Source organism: Ranitomeya variabilis, chromosome 4, assembly GCF_051348905.1.
Source record: "Ranitomeya variabilis isolate aRanVar5 chromosome 4, aRanVar5.hap1, whole genome shotgun sequence".
In the NCBI taxonomy this organism is placed as follows: Eukaryota; Metazoa; Chordata; class Amphibia; order Anura; family Dendrobatidae; genus Ranitomeya; species Ranitomeya variabilis.
Window position 1 is genome coordinate 378,766,191 of NC_135235.1, and position 19,405 is coordinate 378,785,595.

The 19,405-nt window shown below is 41.9% G+C and overlaps 1 protein-coding gene across 2 annotated transcripts in view; it reads left to right on the forward strand.

Moving 5' to 3' along the window:
• Window positions 1–13,114, forward strand: part of ADK (adenosine kinase) — a 511,546-nt gene extending 498,432 nt beyond the window's left edge. For both annotated transcript variants that reach the window (XM_077250787.1, XM_077250788.1), the window contains exon 11: window positions 11,879–13,114. In XM_077250787.1, the coding sequence (XP_077106902.1) occupies window positions 11,879–12,003 (125 nt within the window). In that variant the 3' untranslated portion in view covers window positions 12,004–13,114. The remainder of the gene's footprint in view (window positions 1–11,878) is intronic.
• The last annotated feature ends 6,291 nt before the right edge of the window (window positions 13,115–19,405 follow it).

A 19,405-nucleotide genomic window follows, 5' to 3' on the forward strand; every position in this document is an offset into this window, starting at 1 on the left:
TTATTGTTTGTTCACGATCATCGTTAGGAATGGCCAGGTGATGCAAATTTCCCACCTTTATAAAATCCTAGCCTCTAACATTGTGCCAAGAAAAAGCAGCCATGGGTTCTTCTAAGCAGCTGCCTAGCACTTTGAAAGTGGATGCCCACAATGCAGGAGAAAGCAAATCCTTTTCAGGTCGCCCTTTCCTCAGTTCAAAATGCAGTATTTCTCCCAGAAAATTATTGCAATTACACGTTTTGCAATACACGTTTACTTCCTTTGTGTGCATTGGAACAACACAAAAAAAAGAGAAAAAAGGTACCGTAAGTTGGACACAACCCCAAGAATGGGCCTTTCCAAAATTTTGGGTTAATAACTTTGTAGTTGACTCAATCTTTGCATCATGTGTTTGTGTGTGCCACACTAAACATGGAGAATAGAAAGAGAAGACAACTATCTGAGGACTTGAGAACCAAAATTGTTGAACAATATCAACAATCTCAAGGTTACCATCTCCAAAGATCTTAATGTTCCTTTGTCCATGGAGGATGTAAACTAAATTAAATGCTATGGCAGGTGACCTAGGAGGGGTCACAGAGACATTGAGGCATAAAAAGCTAAATTGCAGTTTGCCACTTGAGTAAGCCAAAATCTCTCTGGGAAAGCGTTTTCTGGACAGATGAGACCAAGATAGTTTTGGGGGTTTTTTTAGGAAAACTGCGTAGCAAAAAACCCCCAAAACATTAAAATGCAATAACGGGCAGTCAAAGATCATATCTACAAAATTGTATCAATAAAAACGCCAGCTCGAAACGCAAAAAATAAGCCCTCACCCAGCCCCAGATCCCGAAAAATAGAGACTCTACGGGTCTCGGAAAATGGCGCACAATTTTTTTTTTTTTTACTAAATTTTGAATTTTTTTCACCACTTTAGATAAAAAAAACAATCTATAATGTTTGGTATCTACGAACTTGTAATGACCTGGAGAATTATAATGGCAGGTCAGTTTTGACATTTGGTGAACATGGTAAAAAAAAACCTGTAGAATTGCACATTTCTTGCAATTTCACCGCACTTGGAATTTTTTCCCATTTTCCAGTACACGATATGGTGAAACCAATGGTGTTGTTCCAAAGTACAACTCATCCTGCAAAAAAAACAAGCCCCCCTGAAGACTGTAACACTCTTACGGCTAAAATCACACTTAAACAACTGGAAGATATCTTAAAAATCACCCCCAGCGGGAGAGCACCTGGCCCAGACGGTTTCCCGGTGGGCTATTATAAAAAGTTTTCTGATATTCTTCTCCCCCACCTAGTAAATCTCTTCAATTCCTTTTTTAGAAGGGAAGCTCCCACCTCGCCAAGCACTAGAGGCATACATTGCCATCATACCAAAGGAGGGGAAGGATGACAGCCTGTGTAGCAATTATCGCCCTATATCATTACTCAACACCGACCTGAAACTGTGGGCTAAGGTGTTGGCTTCAAGGATCAATGGTGTCTTGGGTAGAATCATTCGCCCTGACCAGGTGGGCTTCGTGAAGGGTCGTGAATGCAAAGACAACTCCACTAAAATTCTCCATGCCATCTCTTATGCAAAGAGGACTCTTTGACTAACAGAATTAGTTGGCGATATATGGTCTGTACATTACAAAAATTTGCCTTCCCATCAGCTTTTATAGACGCTGTAATGTCCCTTTACGTGGATCCATCTGCTAAAGTCGGGGTGAATGGTATTTTTTCCGAACCCTTTAACATAACCAACGGCACCAGGCAGGGCCGTCCTCTCTCACCCACCCTATTTATCATGGTCATGGAAACCCTGATGGAAAAGCTAAGACAGGACAATGAGATTAAGGGCCTTAAGGTACCTTCACACTAAACGATATCGCTAGCGATCCGTGACGTTGCAGCGTCCTGGCTAGCGATATCGTTTAGTTTGACACGCAGCAGCGATCAGGATTCTGCTGTGATATCGCTGGTCGTTGAACAAAGTTCAGAACTTTATTTGGTCGTCAGACCGGCGTGTATCGTCGTGTTTGACACCAAAAGCAACGATGCCAGCGATGTTTTACACTGGTAACCAGGGTAAACATCGGGTTACTAAGCGCAGGGCCGCGCTTAGTAACCCGATGTTTACCCTGATTACCAGTGTAAAATGTAAAAAAACAAACAGTACATACTCACGTTCGCGTCCCCCGGCGTCCGCTTCCCACACTGACTGAGCGCCGTAAAGTGAAAGTGAAAGTACAGCACAGCGGTGACGTCACCGCTCTGCTGTTAGGGCCGGCGCTCAGTCAGTGCAGGAAGCGGACGCCGGGGGACGCGAAGGTAAGTATGTACTGTTTGGTTTTTTTACATTTTACGCTGGTAACCAGGGTAAACATCGGGTTACTAAGCGCGGCCTTGCGCTTAGTAACCCGATGTTTACCCTGGTTACCCGGGGACCTCGGCATCGTTGGTCGCTGGAGAGCGGTCTGTGTGACAGCTCTCCAGCGATCAAACAGCGACGCTGCAGCGATCGACATCGTTGTCGCTATCGCTGCAGCGTCGCTTAATGTGAAGGTACCTTTAGGATGGGCAAGTTAGAGGTCAAAGTAGCTGCTTTTGCCGACGACCTTTTAATCCTGACCTCCAGCCCCAAAACATCTTTTCCGAAGTTAATGTCTCTGTTTGCTGATTTTGGTGAGATCTCTAACTTCAAAATAAACGCGAATAAATCTGAAGCACTAAATATCTCGGCAAAGTTTTCAGACATCCTGGAGTTAAAAGAAAACACTCCCTTTAATTGGCCCACAGAAAAACTAAAATATCTTGGAATATATTTAACGGCTGATCCCTCCTCCCTCTACAAATGCAATTACACTCCCCTCTTGGCACGTCTTCAAACAGATCTAAAAAATTATGATCTCCCTTACTTATCTTGGATGGGAAGAATAAATGTTATTAAATCCTATATTTTCCCAAAAATATTTTATACCATGAACATGGTTCCCATACCCCTCCCCAACTCATTCTTCCATTCAGCTAACCAATTGATTTCTCAATTCGTATGGAAATACAAAAAAGCTAGACTTCCTTTAAAAATCCTCTCCCTTCCCAGAGGTAAGGGTGGTCTTGGCCTTCCTGATTTCAAAACTTACTACAAAGCTATACATCTCGCCAGATGGATGAATCTGTTAAAACCTAACCCAGAAAATGTCAACACAAACTTAGAACTGGCTCTACTGGTTGATGAGGTTGATCTCTATCTTTGGTCGTCCTTCAAGTGCCCACGTAGAAAATTTGTTATACCAAACCAACTTCCGTATTGCCATTTTCTCGACAATATCCCGATTAAGATCATCCCATGGTTGGTGGACCCTACATACGAGGATGTCTATGGACTTTGGACATCCCTACCAAATGCTCCAATCTCTCAATTCTTATCAAACCAAGTCCCTTGCAATGATAATTGGCCGATCAATGCCACAAAACAACCCATTAATTTTCTCCAAAAATATCACATAAACCGCATAATGACGAAATTCAGATCTGATGTGGGTCACTCTTCAGAATGACTCTGGCTCGATCTGCTAGTGAGGCTAAAATCACCAATCACTAGACTGGTTTCTAAATTATACGCGAACCTCCTCAAAGCCCCAACTCAATTTAAACCCTTATATCTCTCCTCCTGGGAAACAGAGTTAAAGATAACACTATCCTCCCAAGAAACCCGACAGGTACTTGCCAACTCTCACGGGTTCTCCAGATGTATCTTATTACAAGAGAACGCGTTTAAAATTCTCTCTAGGTGGTACCGGACCCCAGAAAGGTTGTTTCATTTGGGATTAGCAGACTCCCCGCTATGTTAGAGATGTTCTCGCTCCGTGGCTTCCTTAGCACATATTTTCTGGTTTTGCCCGGAATTAGTGCAATTTTGGTCAGATATAAACAAATCTCTCCACAGTATGAACCTAATGGATCGAGACCTTGCTCCCCAGGATGTTCTGCTTTCCCTCCCTTCTTCCTCCTTTAACCCAAGGAGACACGACTTACTACCTATTTTACTAGCAGCTGCAAAACACCTGATTTCAATGCATTGGATGAAAATAACCTCCCCAACCCTAAAAGAATGGACTCTTAAGGTCCAAGACCTGTATCGCTTAGAGGAACTGTCTAGCTGGGAAACACGCAACCACGAGAAATTCTGTGCTTCGTGGCTTCCTTGGGTTGAATTTTTATCTCCTCCCTCTAGCTCTGGAACATGAGTTCTCTCCATTCCCCCATAACTCAAATTTTCCAAGTAGACATGACGACCGACCCCACCTCCACTTCTATACCCAATACTAGCCTATTTCAGTCACTTTTTATGCCATCCATTCCTCCTCAATCGTCAATAAATTAACTTGCTGTATCATAGTCCTTCCTGTCTCATCTTCTAACCTTATATTTTTCTTTATAGTTCATAATGGTATCTAAGGCTATCCAATCTGAACCTGAAATATTGTTTTATGTTTAATGCTCAATTGTCCTATTTTCCTAATAAGTATATATTGATAATATAGATCTCCTGATTATTTTGAGACTTGTTGTCTAAAAACTATCTGAGTTTGACATGCGAGCTAATGTTTATTATGACCTGTTTTCTGTTTATTGAAAAACTTAAATAAAGAATTAAAAAAAAAAAAAAAAACAAGCCCTCACATGGTCATGTTGCCGGAAAAATCAAAAAGTTATGGCTCTGGGAAGAAGGGTAGCAAAAAACAAAAGCAAAAACGAAAATGGTCTGTGGCGTGAATGGGTTAATGTATAATGCGAATTCTGCAGTAACCTTTGGACTTACCGTAATAGCCTTTTAGATGGGGTGACCACTAATTATTGCCCAGTGTAAAATTGAAAAATTATCTTATTGGTTGTACATGCCGACATAAAACCTTTTCTTCAGCACAATACCTCCCATAAACAGGCATGCATCTGTTACTTGTGCCAAAAAATGAGCAGGGAAAGAACAATTACTGAAGAAACCAATCAATTTTCTGTATTAACGATTAAGAGCATTCTAACATTCTATCAGACTTTGCAGTTATTTTAACTGATTAATTTTATTGAGATAATTGTGTAATTGGTCATTTTTTTATTTGGACTTTTTTAAAGGGAACCTGTCACCTGAAAAAACTCCATTAACCTGCAGATATGGTGTTAACCCCTTCCCGACCTTTGATGCAGCGTATGCGTCATGAAAACCTGTGCCAATCCGACCTGTGACGCAGCAGATGCGTCATGGTCGGATCGCGCTCCTGCAGGCCGGGTGAAAGGGTTAACTGTAATTTCACCCGGCCTGCAGGGACAGGGGGAGTGGTACTTGAGCCCAGGGGGGGTGGCTTCGCCCCCCCGTGGCTCCGATCGCTCTGATTGGCTATTGAAAGTGACGTTTCACTTTCAATAAGAGCGATAGTAATATTTCACCAATGAAAATAGCAATCAGCCATGGCTGGAGATCGCGATCTGCCCTCCCCCCTCCCCCCCCCACCGATCTCCTCCCCTCCGGTCCTCTGTCCTGTCATATAGTGTCCCCCGCTCCCCTCCGTCCTCCTGTCCGCTCCCCCCCCGCTGTCCGATCACACCCCCCCCCCTGCTGTCCGATCACCCCCCCTTCATACTTACCGACTTGTGTCCCTCTCGGTGTCCGTCCATCTGTTCGATGGGCGCCGCCATCTTCCAAAATGGCGGGCGCATGCGTAGTGCGCCCGCGGGATCGTCCGGCAGATTCGTTACAGGTACATTTTGATCGCTGTGATAGGTTCTATCACAGCGATCGAAATAAAAAAAAAAATAAACCCCCCCTTTATCACCCCCATAGGTAGGGACAATAATAAAATAAAGAATTTTTTTTTTTCTTTGCAGGGTTAGGGTGTTAGGATTAGGGTTAGGGTTTTAGGGTTAGGGTTGGTTCACACTGCGTCTAAGCAGTCCGTTTGTCGGACTACGTTACACCGCGGCATAAACGCGGTATAACGTAGTCTGTTAGCCGCCATTGACAGCAATGTCGGACGCATCACAAGCGCACGCCCACAATGGCTGTGCGCTAGGGATGTGCCGTCATTGAGTGACGGACCCGGAGACGCGGACTGCAGCGTTTCCGGGTCCGTCACTGCTAGCGCAGATAGAGCTAGCAGATGCTCTATCTGCGCTAGCGCGATGCAAACATCGGCACTTGCGCTAGCAGCAGCTCGTTAGCGTATGTGCTGAACGGGCTGCTGCTAGCGCAGTGTGAACCTGGCGTTAGGGTTACGGCTAGAATTAGGGTTAGAACTAGGGTTAGGGTTAGAATTAGGCTATGTGCACACGGTGCGGATTTGGCTGCGGATCCGCAGCGGATTTGGCTGCGGATCCGCAGCGGATTGGCCGCTGCAAATTCGTAGCAGTTTTCCATCAGGTTTACAGTACCATGTAAACCTATGGAAAACCAAATTCGCTGTACCCATGGTGCGGAAAATACCGCGCGGAAATGTCAATTCTTTGTGCAGATTCCACAGCGTTTTACACCTGTTCCTCAATAGGAATCCACAGGTGAAATCCGCACAAAAAACACTGGAAATCCGCGGTAAATCCGCAGGTAAAATGCAGTGCCTTTTACCTGCATATTTTTCAAAAATGGTGCGGAAAAATCTCACACGAATCCGCAACGTGGGCTGTTATGATCCCTAGTGGCTGAGGATCACAAATAGATCAGCAAGTGATTAAACTAAGGACGAGCTCTAGGGAGATGGTAACTGGACTGATCGCAAATCTGAACCTATCCAAAACAACTAGAGGTAGCCGGTGAACGTGCCTAAAAAATTCCTAGACGTCTCGAGCCAGCCTGAGGAACTAGCTACCCCTAAAGAGAAAGAAAGACCTCGCTTGCCTCCAGAGAAATAATCCCCAAAGATATAGAAGCCCCCAACAAATATTAACGGTGAAGTAAGAAGAAGGCACATACATAGGGATGAAATCAGATTCAGCAAAAGAGGCCCACTAGTACTAGAAAGCAGAAAATAGAGCAGGGGTCTATGCGATCAATAAAAAACCCTTACAATACAGGTCCTTCTCAAAAAATTAGCATATAGTGTTAAATTTCATTATTTACCATAATGTAATGATTACAATTAAACTTTCATATACTATAGATTCATTATCCACCAACTGAAATTTGTCAGGTCTTTTATTGTTTTAATACTGATGATTTTGGCATACAACTCCTGATAACCCAAAAAACCTGTCTCAATAAATTAGCATATTTCACCCGACCAATCAAATAAAAGTGTTTTTTAATACCAAACAAAAAAACCATCAAATAATAATGTTCAGTTATGCACTCAATACTTGGTCGGGAATCCTTTGGCAGAAATGACTGCTTCAATGCGGCGTGGCATGGAGGCAATCAGCCTGTGACACTGCTGAGATGTTATGGAGGCCCAGGATGCTTCAATAGCGGCCTTAAGCTCATCCAGAGTGTTGGGTCTTGCGTCTCTCAACTTTCTCTTCACAATATCCCACAGATTCTCTATGGGGTTCAGGTCAGGAGAGTTGGCAGGCCAATTGAGCACAGTAATACCATGGTCAGTAAACCATTTACCAGTGGTTTTGGCACTGTGAGCAGGTGCCAGGTCGTGCTGAAAAATGAAATCTTCATCTCCATAAAGCATTTCAGCCGATGGAAGCATGAAGTGCTCCAAAATCTCCTGATAGCTAGCTGCATTGACCCTGCCCTTGATGAAACACAGTGGACCAACACCAGCAGCTGACATGGCACCCCACACCATCACTGACTGTGGGTACTTGACACTGGACTTCAGGCATTTTGGCATTTCCTTCTCCCCAGTCTTCCTCCAGACTCTGGCACCTTGATTTCCGAATGACATGCAAAATTTGCTTTCATCAGAAAAAAGTACTTGGGACCACTTAGCAACAGTCCAGTGCTGCTTCTCTGTAGCCCAGGTCAGGCGCTTCTGCCGCTGTTTATGGTTCAAAAGTGGCTTTACCTGGGGAATGCGGCACCTGTAGCCCATTTCCTGCACACGCCTGTGCACGGTGGCTCTGGATGTTTCCACACCAGACTCAGTCCACTGCTTCCTCAGGTTCCGGTCACCTCTTCTCGTTGTACAGCGTTTTCTGCCACATTGTTTCCTTCCAACAGACTTACCATTGAGGTGCCTTGATACAGCACTCTGGGAACAGCCTATTTGTTGAGAAATTTCTTTCTGGGTCTTACCCTCTTGCTTGAGGGTGTCAATGATGGCCTTCTTGACATCTGTCAGGTCGCTAGTCTTACCCATGATGGGGGTTTTGAGTAATGAACCAGGCAGGGAGTTTTTAAAAGCCTCAGGTATCTTTTGCATGTGTTTAGAGTTAATTAGTTGATTCAGAAGATTAGGGTAATAGGTAATTTAGAGAACCTTTTCTTGATATGCTAATTTATTGAGACAGGTTTTTTTGGTTATCAGGAGTTGTATGCCAAAATCATCAGTATTAAAACAATAAAAGACCTGACAAATTTCAGTTGGTGGATAATGAATCTATAGTATATGAAAGTTTAATTGTAATCATTACATTATGGTAAATAATGAAATTTAACACTATATGCTAATTTTTTGAGAAGGACCTGTATATCCATCCTGAGATTTCAAGAACCCACACACCAACTAACGGTGTGTGGGGAGAAACTCAGCCCACTAGAGCAACCAGCAAGCGAGGGAATTACATTTTAGCAAGCTGGAACAGAAAACATGATAAACACTGCTGATCAAAAAATGAGCAAACAAAACTTAGCTTATCCTGGATGGACTGGGAGCAAGGTAGTCAGAAGGAATCTGAGTAGCACTGATTACATCGACAGCCGGCAACAAGTGGAAGTAAAACAGAGCTATATAGGAACCTCCCAGAGGATGACGAACCAGCAGGATAACAGACAAAGCCACCAGGGGGAGCCCAAAGCAAAAGTCACACCATACCACCAGTGACCACAAGAGGGAGCCTGAACACAGAGTTCACAACAGTGGGCACATAGCCTTAGGGTTAGGGTTGGAATTAGGGCTAGGGTTGGAAATAGGGTTAAGATTAGGCTGTGGTTAGGGTTATGGTTAGGGGTGTGTTGGGGTTAGGTTTTGGATTAGGGGTGTGTTGGGGTTAGGGGTGTGTTGGGGTTAGGGTTGTGATTAGGGTTATGGCTAGAGTTGGGATTAGGGTTAGGGGTGTGTTGGGGTTAGTGTTGGAGTTAGAATTGAGGGGTTTCCATGGTTTAGGCACATCAGGGGTATCCAAACCCAACATGGCGCCACCATTGATTTTAGTCAATCTTGCATTCAAAAAGTCAAATGGTGCTCCCTCCCTTCCGAGCCCCGACGTGCACCCAAACAGTGGTTTACCCCCACATATGGGGTACCAGCATACTCGGGACAAACTGGGCAACAATTATTGGGGTCCAATTTCTCCTGTTAACCTTGTGAAAATAAAAAATTGCTTGCTAAATCATCATTTTTGAGGAAAGAAACATGATTTTTTATTTTCACGGTTCTGCGTTGTAAACTTCTGTGAAGCACTTGGGGGTTCAAAGTGCTCACCACATATCTAGATAAGTTCCTTGGGGGGTCTAGTTTCCAAGTGGGGTCACTTGTGGGGGGTTTCTACTGTTTAGGCACATCAGGGGCTCTGCAAACGCAACGTGACGCCCGCAGGCCATTCCATCAAAGTCTGCATTTCAAAAGTCACTACTTCCCTTCCGAGCCCTGACGTGTGCCCAAACAGTGGTTCCCCCCCCCCCCCACATATGGGGTACCAGCGTACTCAGGACAAACTGGACAACAACTATTGGGGTCCAATTTCTCCTTTTACCCTTGTGAAAATAAAAAACTGTGGGCTAAAAAATAATTTTTGAGGAAAAAAAAATGATTTTTTATTTTCCCGGCTCTGCGTTATAAACTTCTGTGAAGCACTTGAGGGTTTAAAGTGGTCACCGCACATCTAGATTAGTTCCTTGGGAGGTCTAGTTTCCAAAATAGGGTCACATGTGGGGAAGCTCCAATGTTTAGGCACACAGGGGCTCTCCAAACGCGACATGGTGTCCGCTAATGATTGGAGCTAATTTTTCATTCAAAAGTCAAATGGCGCTCCTTCCCTTCCGAGCCTTGCCGTGTGCACAAACAGTGGTTTGTGACCACATATGAGGTATCGATGTACTCAGGACAAATTGCCCAACACATTTTAGGATGAATTTTATCCTGTTACCCATGTGAAAATGAAAAAATTGAGGCTAAAAGAAATTTTTTGGGGAAAAAAAAGTACTTTTTCATTTTGAGGGATCAATTTGTGAAGCACCGGGGGGTTCAAAGTGCTCACTATGCATCTAGATAAGCTCATTGGGGGGTCTAGTTTCCAAAATGGGATCACTTGTGGGGGAGCTCCAATGTTTAGGCACACAGGGGCTCTCCAAACGCGACATGGTGTCCACTAAAGATTGGAGCCAATTTTTCATTGAAAAAGTCAAATGGCTCTCCTTCCCTTCCGAGCTCTGTCGTGCGCCCAAACAGTGGTTCCCCCCCACATATGGGGTATCGGTGTACTCAGGACAAATTGTACAATAACTTTTGGTGTCCAGTTTCTCTTTATACCCTTGGGAAAATAAAAAAATTGTTGCTAAAACATCATTTTTGTGACTAAAAAGTTAGATGTTCATTTTTTCCTTCCATGTTGCTTCTGCTGCTGTGAAGCACCTGAAGGGTTAATAAACTTCTTGAATGTGGTTTTGAGTACCTTGAGGGGTGCAGCTTTTAGAATGGTGTCACTGGGTATTTTCAGCCATATAGACCCCTCAAACTGACTTCAAATGTGAGGTGGTCCCTAAAATAAATGGTTTTGTAAATTTTGCTGTAAAAATGAGAAATCGCTGGTCAAATTTTAATCCTTATAATTTCCTAGCAAAAAAAAAAATTTGGTTCCAAAATTGTGCTGATGTAAAGTAGACATGTGGGTAATGTTATTTATTAACTGTTTTGTGTCACATACCTCTCTCATTTAACAGAATAAAAATTCAAGATTTGAAAATTGCAAAATTTTCAAAATTTTAGCCAAATTTTCATTTTTTTCACAAATAAACACAAAAATTATCGACCTAAATTTACCACTAACATGAAGCCCAATATGTCACGAAAAAACAATCTCAGAACCGCTAGGATTCGTTGAAGCGTTCCTGAGTTATTACCTCATAAAGGGACACTGGTCAGAATTGCAAAAAACGACCAGGTCATTAAGGTCAAAATAGGCTGGGTCATAAAGGGGTTAATCTGCAAGTTAATATCGTTGTGAAACTGCCTGGCGCCGTCACTTAGACTTATACCCAAGCCACAGGGAGGAAATTAGCTTTATTTTCCCCAGCAGTGTTCAGTCACGGCACTTTTCGTCACCGCTCTGTATATAGAGAGTGGGGGCTGTAACCGCACCCTACTGACACTGGCTCCACATTAGGGCCGGCTATCAGTGCAGGGGGTGCCGTTATAGCCGCTGCTCTCCATATACAGAGCGGTGACTGAAACCACGCTGCCCCATGAATGAAATCGGAACACTGTGGGGGGGGGGGGGCGGTGTAGTAAAGATAACCTCACTGCGGGGAAGAAATTAAAGTCACTGCGCCAGGCAAGATCACAACGCTACTAACGTGCAGAAAGTTAATAACTGTTTTTGAGGCAAACTGCATTTCTTGTGTCTTTCACGATATCCTTTTAGTATTTTTTTCATGTATATATTAAAGCACTTTGCTACTGCTAACACACCTCCATTTTTTTTGCATGGTTTTTTTTGTCTTTGTGATGTAAACTCAGACTATTGTAGACCCATGAGCTTCAGTACTAAAGGACAACTTATGTTTTCTTTACAGGTTTCCTCTCTCAGTTGGTGTCTGACAAACCCACGGAGGAGTGCATTAGAGCCGGCCATTATTCTGCTAATGTAGTCATAAGACGGGCTGGTTGTACTTTCCCAGAAAAACCAGATTTCAAATAAATAAAGGGAGAAAACCCATGAGCCACATGCCCTGAAGACCCTACTTCCACAATCTCCTTTTCACCGACCGATAAAGGAAACTTGTATTTGTTTTTTTTGTCTGTAATTTCTAGTAAATTGTACTATGTTCTCTTCCCCCATACCGCTCTACCTCTGCACCATTGCCTCTTGTCCAGTATTTGGGGAGGGAAAAGTAAAAAAAAAATTCACGAACATAAATTGACCTTGAAGATTTCAAAGGATGTTTCAGATGAGAGGTTTAGTTTATCCTTTGCACATGCTGTAAATGTAAGTTGGAGGTGCCCCCTCTGGGACTCCCACCTAAAAGGAGAGCTGGTTTTGCACCACTCGCATTTGTAGCAGCACCTTGATTTGCAAAAGTGGGATCATGGGACCCCAGTTTTCCTGCTGTATGATTATGCCCACCTAACAGAACTGTGGCATATCCTGTGGTCCTAAATGTATTTTGGTAGTAAAAAAGCTTAAACAGATAACATGAAGCCAGATTTTTCTGTAACACCATCCCAGTTCTGCATTGCTAAATGCTGTTTCAGAATTTCCCATAGGGTCAATAACACTGGTGAATGGCATTTACAGTTCCCATATATTCAGTGCAGAATTGTCATCTTCTGCCACCATCTCCCAACGTGCATGGATTTTGTTCTGGTGCTGAATGGCCCGGTCTGTGAACACATGAAGACATGGTGAACGATGCAGAGCTTAGACCATTTTTCTAATCCAATTACTTTCTATCATCGATGTCCTCAATGTAAGCTACAGATGATTTTTGTCATGTTTTCTTTATTTAAAGATGGTGCAAATACTGTCAGAATCAGGTACAGAATTATTCAAGCAGGATTGTCTTGATTTATTAAACATGGTATGCCAAAATGTATTTTAAATCCCAGCATGGTTGATAGATGTAACGCCAGCTTTAAGCGGGGGCTATTCTCTATTACAGTGTTTGGATAAAAACGCACAGTTTATTAACTTTGACAAAAGCTTTTCTCTCTTTTCCTCCCCGTTCCCTTTTTATTAGTATGTGATGTTGGCACAGTGTAATACAATATGTAATTTGATACTGACAAATAAACAGAAATTACTTATATAATTTCTCCTTCTTGGCTTCTTTTGTACATGACACTTGCAAATTCTAACAGGATTTAGTATTTTGTTAAAATTGTCTGTGTCAGGATTAAAGGTAGAAACAAGTAAATAGAGGGGATATGTCTGAATTTTATTTTGGTGATATAACATATGCTTCTCCGATAATGTTCAGTGAAGTGCACTATACTAGTGCCACCCTATCCTGGGCTCGATAAAACAATTTCATGCTAGGAAATCAGAATATCCATGTATATTTTCACACAATAACAAAATAATGCCCATATCGCATATGTATCCATAGTATGCAATGTGTGCAGCTAGAGTGTTTCTAATTCTGCTTCTTCAGTAGCTTTTGCAGATCCCAGCTTAGAGGCCCCTTACACCATGAATGATTGTTTGGCCAATGGTTCGGCAGGCAGCTAGCTCTTCTGACCGCTCCATGCAAAGAAGGGCTCCGTCTACCGAACATTCCTCTGTTCTCCACGTCACAGAGCTGCTGCCGTACTCCTCTGGCGACAGAACAAAAAGATAGTCAGTCGGAAATTGAAATGCTGGATCCTTGTCTGCCTCGTCATCATCTGTTGAGGGAGAGCTGGTGGCTCCCATATACATTAAACAAGACCAGCACAAAATGCAAACAGCGGGCTGCATTTGGCCCTCCAAAGGATTTGCTACGGCCCGCAGAGCTGTCCGGGAGACGGCAGCTCACTTCTTCCTAAATTCAAGTGTATTTGCATCTTTCAGTGATTTTCGTTGATGTTAGTCTAAAGTGATGGGAGACCTTTCGTGTTCCATTCTGTACCTCGCTGTGATACTATTGTAGGAACTCAAGGATTCTGATAGCATGGGGCAATGAACAGACAGAGACGGGTTTCTTTAGTGCAAATAGTGTATTTGTACAACAGCAATAACACCCAAAACAATATACTGATAACCCACAGTGTCCTGGAATGAAACGAGTCCTTGAAACATATACAGCAAATCGGCAGAGTTCTTAATGCAGTCCTAAGCAAGGTGATCAAAAGATGAGTGTGACAGGTGATGTGATGCAGATCCAAACACTGTCGGTACAGAAAGAGTCAAATCCAGGTATGAAGTAAACACAGGGAAGTCCAGAACAAGTCCACAAGTTCATCCCAGGTGTGACATGAACACGGGTAAGTCCAGAAACTAGTTCACAAGTTGATCCCTGATGTGGCATAAACACGGGTAAGTCCAGAAACAGGTTCACATTAAAGTATTATACTGGTGTTGTTTCCAACAGCTCCCACCGGGGGGAGGGAATGAAGGATTAAGTAGCAACACACAGTCCAAAAACAAAGTCCCAAAACATAGTTCCAAAAACACAGTTCTTACCAGGAGGAATGAACCAAGGGTCAAGCTCCAAGTCAGCAGACTAATGATAACATAGAGAGTGTAGCTTACATATGCAGGGAATGTCCAGAGGTAGAGAACACTCAGAACCAGCAGCTGAGCTGAAGGAGAACAGAATCAGAATACTCCAGCGAAGAGGCTGACACCTGACCCGGGTTTTAAACAAACGAACAGGAAGTAGGGCAGACAAAAACAGCAAACTCCATCTTAACAAAGGGCAAAATCATTCACAAGGTGACTTGGAAAACCCGGAATACTGACACTCGCAGCTCAGAATTTCATAATTCTAATTAAGCCTTTAGGTTTGGTACTAGTGTAATGTTTTTTTTTTTTCCAAAGGGCAGACTTTTTTTATAAACTGTATGGGACCGAATCATCAAGACTGGCACATGCCAGTCTTGTTTGAGTACAAGAGGCTTTTAATTAACTAGAAGGTACATACTTCTTAGCTAAGGTTGATCAAATAGCTTCGGATAAGTGCTTATCCGAATAGCTATAGCGCTTACCGAATGGCTGCACCGGTAACCATTATCGCTCCCGATAATCAGCTGTTTGGCGCCGCAGCTGAATTTGTCGCAGCTGTGTGAGTCATAACACATGCGTGAAGAGCCTGTTTGTTGGACTCTCCATGCATGTGTTGTGACTGTCACACAGCCGCATCCAAGCAGCTGCGGCGCTGATCAGCTGATTATCGGGAGGTATCCAGGTTACCGATGCAGCTATCCGGTAAGCGCTATAGCTATTCGGATAAGCAATAATCAGAAATTTGCGCTCTAGTGCTAAAGCATATCAATATGGAATATATGAAATATGAATAGCAATACCGCTTCTGGATACTAGGAAAAAAAATGAGACGCATAGCACATAATTTAGCCAATTCATGCATTCCCAGCAACCAACGACAAGGTGGTCTCAAATCTGCTGGGTCCTAACATGTCTAGTGTGAATACCTCTAAGACTGAAGTCTGAATTCCTGGGTAGATGTGAATACCTCTCTTAAAATTTAATTTTATGGCTAGGTAGGACCCTGTTGCAATTAAAAACCACCACATGGTGAATGGCAGAGTGCTCTGTCAGAGAGCTAATATACAATGAGAAAAAGACTGGCTGACACTTCCAAGCTAATGTGAACAGGTGCATAGTAGGAGCAGCTACCGCCATATACGATAAACAAAAATTTGGCCAATTCATGCATGCCCAGCAACCAATGACTAGGTGGTCTAAAATCTGCTGGGTCCTAACGTGTCTAGTGTAAATACCTCTAAGACTGAAGTCTGAATTTCATATATTCCATAATGACATGCTTTAGCACTACAGAGTTTTTTTAGTTTGTTTATTGTATATGGAGGTAGCTGCTCTTAATATGCGCCTGTTCACATTAGCTTGGAAGTGCCAATCAGTCTTTTTGTAATTTGTATACGGAAGCACTTATCCAAAGCTATTAGATCAACCCTTCTCTTAACCCCTTCATGACATATGCTGCCCCATACTCAGCAAGTGATGGCTGTGTATTACATCCAGGACTTGCCTCTAACAATAGCGGGTTAAATGCTGTTAAACTGTGGCATTTAACACATGCCAGCATGGGAGCACATCGTCGACATTCGTGTTATTATGAAGCTCCTTTGAAACCGTGCCTGTGGCCATGCTTCAGAGGAGACCAAGATTTCTACTATATGCAGCAATGCTGTAGCACAAGCGATCAGACGATCGTAGCTTGAAGTCCCATAAAGGGTCTAACAAGGACAGTGAAAAGTAAAAAAAAATAGGTTTTTAAAAATTTATGAAAAAAATAAGTTCAAATCACCTCACTTTCCCCCATTAAAAATAAATAAAAGAAATACACATGTAGTATCGCTGCATTCAGAAAAGTCCAATCTGTCAAAACATAACAATAATTACCCCAATCAGTAAACACTGTAAACAAAATAAAATTTGAGAACACCAAAATTACTGTTTTTTCTTTTGTCGTTACAATACCACAAAAAATGCCATAACAAGCTATCAAAACGTTACATCTTTCCCAAAATTGTATCAGTAAAAATTTGTCTTGCCCCGCAAAAAAAAAAACATTACTCAGCTCCAGTGGCGTAACTTGAATCTCATGGGCCCCGATGCGAAAGCTCCAACGGGGCCCCCAAATATTTTAAATCTTTAATAGCAATAGTCTTTTTCTATAGGCCAAAGGACTTTTAGTACCCCCTAAGCTCCAGGGCCTGGGTGCGATTGCAACCCCTGCACCTGTTGCAGTTACTCCCCTGCTCAGCTGTATTGACCAAAAAATGAAAACCTTACAGGTCTCTGAAAATGGGGACACAGCCACAAATTTTTTTTGCAAACTTTTTTTTCACCACTGAAGTAATAAAAAACTGGATGTTTGGTACCGCCTTAATTGTACTGATGAGCAGAATCAAATTGTGATGTCATGTTTACCACTAAATGTACACTGTAAAAGCAATTCCCCAAAAATTCAGAATGGTGGTTTTTTTTTCCGAATTTCTCTCCATTTGGATTTTTTTTTTCTTACTGTTTTCCAGTAGACAATGTGGTAAAGTGAATTATGTAATTCAAAAGGACAACTCATTCTGCTAAAAACAAGCCCTCATATGGCTATGCAGAAAGAAAAGTAAAAAAGTTAGGGCTCTGGAAGAAAGGAAGGAAAAAATGGAAATGCAAAAAATGAAAATGGCAGTGCCGTGAAGGGGTTAATGAATTTATCATTTTTCTGTTGCAGTTGCTTTTGTGCGCAGAGCCAGCAATGCTGCTCTAGTCAGATACTGGATTATAATTTCTGCTGTGCAAAACATCAGCAGTTTTGATTAATTAGTTGGGTAGATGTGGCCACATCCCGCAACGTCACCTCCACTGATTCACCTATTTTAGCTGAGCTCATTCAAATTGGCGTGAAAATGCCAAAAAGTTGCAAACTGTTGCAAAATCTATCAGTCCTGGAATTGAATATTGATCGGACTCACCGCCTCCCACGCTCTTACGGCATACCCCAAGATAAACCCAGGGACACGATCCTACGCATACACACATTATTTTTTTTAAACAAAGGAAAAAATTCTAAAATATATTGGAGAGAGAGGATTCTTTCCTGATCCTTATAAACACATTAAGATATTTTCTGTTTACTCCAAAGCGACCATGGATGCAAGGAGAGCCTTCAAAGAAGTAACTTCTAAACTTCGAGAATTTGGAGTCCCTTACAGATGGGGTTTTCCCACGAAACCTTTAGTTTGGTACAATGGAAAAAAATTACCTGCTTAACACATATCAGGAGGGATTACTGTTCATCAATTTCCTCCAGGATGAACCAGCATTTAAGGACAAACGCTAGACTGTAGAAGGCCACTTTTGCTATCCCTTAAAATATTTTTGCCTTACTTCTCAAAATCAACAACCTCTATCACAGAGGTACCTTTTGTGGGATCTCAGCCACAATGTCTTTTTTTTTTTCTTTTTTTTTTTATCCCCCAAACTTAGGAGAGATACCAATGGGATTGCAATCTTCCAGGAGAACTTTTTGAGAATTTTTTTTTATTTTTCTATTTTCAGTAGTTTTTGTTGGCCTTTTTTTTATACAGGCTGCCTTTAGTGTGTTTTGTGTTATCATTGTTTTGCTTTCACATTGTATTGTATTCTAAAAATTAAAATCTCTACAGTTTAATGAAAATTAAGATTCTATCGTATAATTTTAGAGGACTTAATAGTCCCAACAAAAGATACACATTATGGAAAGAAATTAAACAGAACCACGCTGATCTGGTTTGCTTACAGGAAGTGAAAATGGCAAGAGATAATCACCCTAACCTCCACCATAAAAACTAACAACACATATTCAAATCACTGAATACATCTAAAAAGGCAGGTGTTGTTACGATTGTAGGTAAGCTGTCCCATTCCAATTTGCTGAAGTGATTGACTCTTGGGAAGGTTTCATATTCTCATCTGTCAGCTGAATAATAACCCTTGCACAGTTGTAAATGTATATGACAAATCTCATTTCTAAACAAACTACAAAAAAAGTCAATGAAATCAAGAAAGGTGGCGTAATATGGCTAGGTGATTTTAACATTGTCCCTGATAGTAGCCTGGACCCTTATTCTTCAGTTCGCTACAAAGCACCGTCATTAAAGAACAGGCTCATCCAGAATTAACTTTTCGATATTTTTCACTGTTTAAACACCTCCTCCTGTGAATATTCCCATTATTCAGATGATCACAATACATCCTCCCGCATAGACCTATTCCTCACTGACGTCTTTACCTTAGCCAAGTTCAAGAGTATTAATTTTCAAAAAAAACACCTCTCTCAGACCACTCCCAAGTTTTAGCAGAATTTCTACTAGGTCCTCCCATTGAGAATACTTTCCTGTGGAAATGTAACTCTACCTTATTTAAAATCCCGGAATTCAAGGCAGAAATAGAAAACCTAATCAATAATTACTTCAAAGAAAACACTTCAGATGAAATTAGTCCCTTTACTGTTTGGAACACACACAAAGCTATCCTTAGAGAGGAGGCCTTATCCAAATTTCATCCAGATATAAAAAAAAAAGAAAGCAAAAATTTTCAACTTACAGACATGATATCCAAGAAGTATCCCGAGATGAGGAGAATTAAAGCCGCAATGCTCCTCTGGGAAATATGCTAATTATACAAATTGTCTCTTCAGAGAGGAAGAGAACTAGAACTCGTCATGTGACAAGGCTCGTTAAAGGGTCGACATTGACTTGTAGGATTGGTACCTTCCAATAGGTGGCAATAGAGTTCTAGTTCTTTTCCTCTCTGAAGAGACAATTTTCATAATTAGCAACTCACAGAAACAAATTAGTATAAAAGATCAACAAAATAATTCAAAAGCACTATCCTCCGCCATTCAACTGGAAATCTTAAAACTCAGGCAGGAACTAAG